Here is a 3,698-nt window from a genome sequence, read left to right on the forward strand (position 1 = left end):
ATTTTCTTTTTTCCAAGTTTTATGCCTTTCAAATTACAATCTCTCTTCTCTCTCTGTCCTTTGTTGAAAAGTCCACCACTTGTGCAATTGCTCTTCACCTTCCTCCATTTTTCTTCCTGTATAAATACCTCACCTTTCCCCTTTTTCCCATTGTCCAATTCCTCTCAAATCTTGAAAAAAGAACTCCATTTTTTTCACATTTCAAGAATCAAAGGTAAAAAATCAAGAATCTTTCTGTACAGACAATATTGTATTGTATATACCATGTTGTCTTTCACCCCACTTCAATCCAAGCCAACCCCAACCTCCAATTCAAATCGTTTCTCTAATCTCACCAACCCCACTAGCAGCACCAGCCGCCGCCGCCATTTCTCTGTATCTTCTCCATCAGAAGTCAGCCACCACCGAGGCCGCCGTCGTCTGAGTATCAAAGCTATTGATGCTGCACAGCCATATGATTATGAAGCATTGGTGTCAAATCAATATGCTCAGTCAGGTAGGCTAAAAATTGGTATAGTGGGGTTTGGTAATTTTGGTCAGTTTCTTGCAAAATCCTTTGTTACTAAAGGTCATGTTGTGTTGGCTCATTCAAGAACAGATTATTCCCAAATTGCTAATTCTTTAGGGGTTTCTTTTTTTCAAGATCCACATGATCTTTGTGAGCAACACCCTGATGTTATTGTACTTTGTACTTCAATAATTTCAACTGAAACTGTTCTTAGGTCATTACCAATTCAAAGGCTGAAGAGGAACACATTGTTTGTTGATGTTTTATCAGTAAAAGAATTTCCAAAAAATATTTTTCTTCAACTTTTGCCTACCCATTTTGATATTCTTTGTACTCATCCCATGTTTGGACCTGAAAGTGGTAAGGATAGTTGGAAAGATTTGATCTTTATGTTTGATAAAGTTCGAATTGGTGAAGGGAGATCAAGAACAGCAAGGGTTGACAAGTTTCTTGATATATTTGAGAAAGAAGGGTGTAGGATGGTGCCAATGACATGTGCTGAGCATGATAAACATGCTGCAGGTTCACAGTTTATTACACATACAATGGGGAGGGTGTTGGAGAAGTTGGGTTTGGAGACAACTCCTATTAATACTAAAGGGTATGAGACTTTGCTGAATCTGGTGGATAATACCTCTAGTGATAGCTTTGACTTGTACTATGGGCTGTTTATGTACAATAAAAATGCTATGGAAGAGTTGGAAAGACTTGACTTGGCTTTTGAGGCTTTGAAGAAGGAGTTATTTGGGCATTTACATGATTTGTTGAGGAAGCAATTGTTTGGGAAGGCGGAGGAAGCAGGACAGAGGCGTGTCTTAACCAAGTTGCCGAGGAATGGCTATGCGCTGCCAGCCCCTTCATCGGATGCCGTTAAACCTGAGAACAACTGAGGGAATTCTGAATCTTGGTATGTCTGCATTTTTTGCTGGTGACCTCTTGCTTTGGGATTCAAAGGATGTATTATTAAAACAATCTTTAATGTGACAATTCAATAATAGCAATGTAACTATGCTACAAGGACATACTCATCCTGTTGTTTATCCTGCTGTTTAATGAGAAGATTAAAGAGAAGCACTAGTTCAACCTTAGAGTTGGGGTTAGGTGTTGAGTTGTAAGATCATCAAAAGAACTATATTTTGACCTGTAACGTCGTCCTTTTGATATTTTAGGAACATTTGTGGTAGGAGAGTGACTTTTGATGTGATTACATTTCAGATGTTGAAGAATGTAGTTTAGGATGGAAATTCAGTTAACAGCTATCTATTTGTTGCTGGATAAGCTATTCTATATCTAATGTATTTATGTTTGAAGAGGAGAGTTATGTGTTAGAACATGAAATCTTATGCTTTAAGCATGAAGTGTTTCTGCTAGTCATATACATTTGATGTACGATACTTGATTACCATGATGTTCTCTTATATCGAATGAGTTTCCATATCGCATTGTTTTCTGCACATACTAGTCAACTTTATGTATACGCTAGTCTGGAGCACTATTTGGCAATTCAACATCCTTGTGAAGGCAAGAGAAAATGTTGGACTAAATAGTTAACAACGATGAACCATTGTTATAGTGATTAGTGTCCAAGCTCATTGAGGGAAAAGAAAAATGAGTTCTGATTTTGCATCCTCATCTCTTTGCTAGTAAAATGATTTAGTCTTTCAGGGAGCAAAGAGAAGAGAAGATGTATCAATATCTTCATAATTTGATGTGTACAAATGAGGTTCAGGCTCTAATTCTGGCGGAATAAGTTATTTCTTCCCGTCTACCTAATCCTTGGAATAGTCGAGCTGTGTGCAAGCTGTTTTAGACATCACTATCATTGAAAAAACTTGATGCATACAACTGCCACAACTAATTTATACGTATCAAATACAATACACTTGCATTCCTTTAATATGATGTCCAAATTTGGAACTTGCCACTTCTAAAATTAACACATAACACTCACACAATTTCAATCATTCCATTCATTCTCCATGTGGCATCTTTCTAGACTAAAGTTTGTTGATTTGTTCCTAAACTATTTATATTCGAAGGTACACTTTGCAGCAAGCATCTCATATAGTTAACATATGCTTTCTTTCCTAATGAGAGCAGAGTGGAAAAGCTGATCTACTCTTGAACCCAGGGGTTTCTCTTCTCAGCTGAAAAAATGATGCAAAAATTAAAAAAATTCTAGATTTATATTGGCTGCAAACAATTGAGATAGCATGCTTCTGGTAGTTGCTGCATGATGGTTTGTTTCTTCATTTGTTGGTTTCTCAACAAAAAAGATCAGAAGGTGATAAAATGAAATAGTTGTCTATCTTTTTGTTGTAACATATATTGTTCATTTCCTTTTTAAGCTTCCAGATTACCTTTTATCTTCTTCAAATTGTTGGAGGCAATCTTATGATCTAGTACATGATACTGAGATCTATTTCGTCATTTACAGTAACATAGCCTCTACTAAGCGTTTTCTTTAGGCATATAGTTATAGTTCCTGAGTTGATATGTCAATATTTGTTTTGTCAGCTAAAGAGAATTCATCTCATTTCATACAGAGTCTAAATCCCATTTTTCCAGAAAAAAAGGCGAGTAGCTATTAGAGATCCCATTAGATGTCATCATTTAATGGATACGCTCATTTGACTTCACTAAATTTATTATGTATACATCAGCTAAAGTTATTATTATATAATAGTGAATATGTAAGAAAAATTGTTGCATCTATTGCATGTGACTTTGAACTGGCACATGTTCCAGATTGGAATCTTCACCAGAACAGTGTCACTGCAAAATGCGTGTTCAGGTATGCTTTTTTGTTTTGTTTTCTTAATTCTTAAATCATACAGAAAAGAACGAGGAAAAAAAGGGTATACCTTGTCTGGGGTAATATTTTGGTGGAGAATGTGGATTTCAAAATTAATGGAAGTAAAAGCATAACAAGACATTATGAACAGTAACTACAACAAAATAATATGATAATCGAAGTATAAGAGACAACATATAGTAACTGAAATCAAAGGACAAGAAACTATAGGAGCAATACTACAACTACTACTTCTAGCTCCCTAAACTGGCTGTTGCCCAATGCATGCCCCTTGTTGAAAAGGTCACTGAGATACTGAGATGTTGGTCTGCAAAACTTCTTTCGTATGCAGGCAGACTTCAACTCATAAAGGCTGTAGTGTTTGGAGTTCGGACT

The 3,698-nt window shown here is 36.1% G+C and overlaps 1 protein-coding gene across 1 annotated transcript; it reads left to right on the forward strand.

The window, feature by feature from the left end:
- LOC102579802 (arogenate dehydrogenase 2, chloroplastic-like) lies at positions 1 to 1,945 on the forward strand. The gene has a single exon (XM_006359435.1). It carries the CDS (start codon positions 22 to 24, stop codon positions 1,396 to 1,398), a length of 1,377 nt encoding a protein of 458 aa, XP_006359497.1. The 5' UTR covers positions 1 to 21; the 3' UTR covers positions 1,399 to 1,945.
- Positions 1,946 to 3,698: the final 1,753 nt, after the last annotated feature.

The sequence above is a fragment of the Solanum tuberosum genome, unplaced genomic scaffold (assembly GCF_000226075.1).
Source record: "Solanum tuberosum cultivar DM 1-3 516 R44 unplaced genomic scaffold, SolTub_3.0 scf00300, whole genome shotgun sequence".
Taxonomy (NCBI): Eukaryota; Viridiplantae; Streptophyta; class Magnoliopsida; order Solanales; family Solanaceae; genus Solanum; species Solanum tuberosum.

What these genes read in the sequence shown, in the direction of transcription:
- LOC102579802 (XM_006359435.1), top strand. Translation starts at nt 22, where the DNA reads ATGCCTTTCAAATTACAATCTCTCTTCTCTCTCTGTCCTTTGTTGAAA.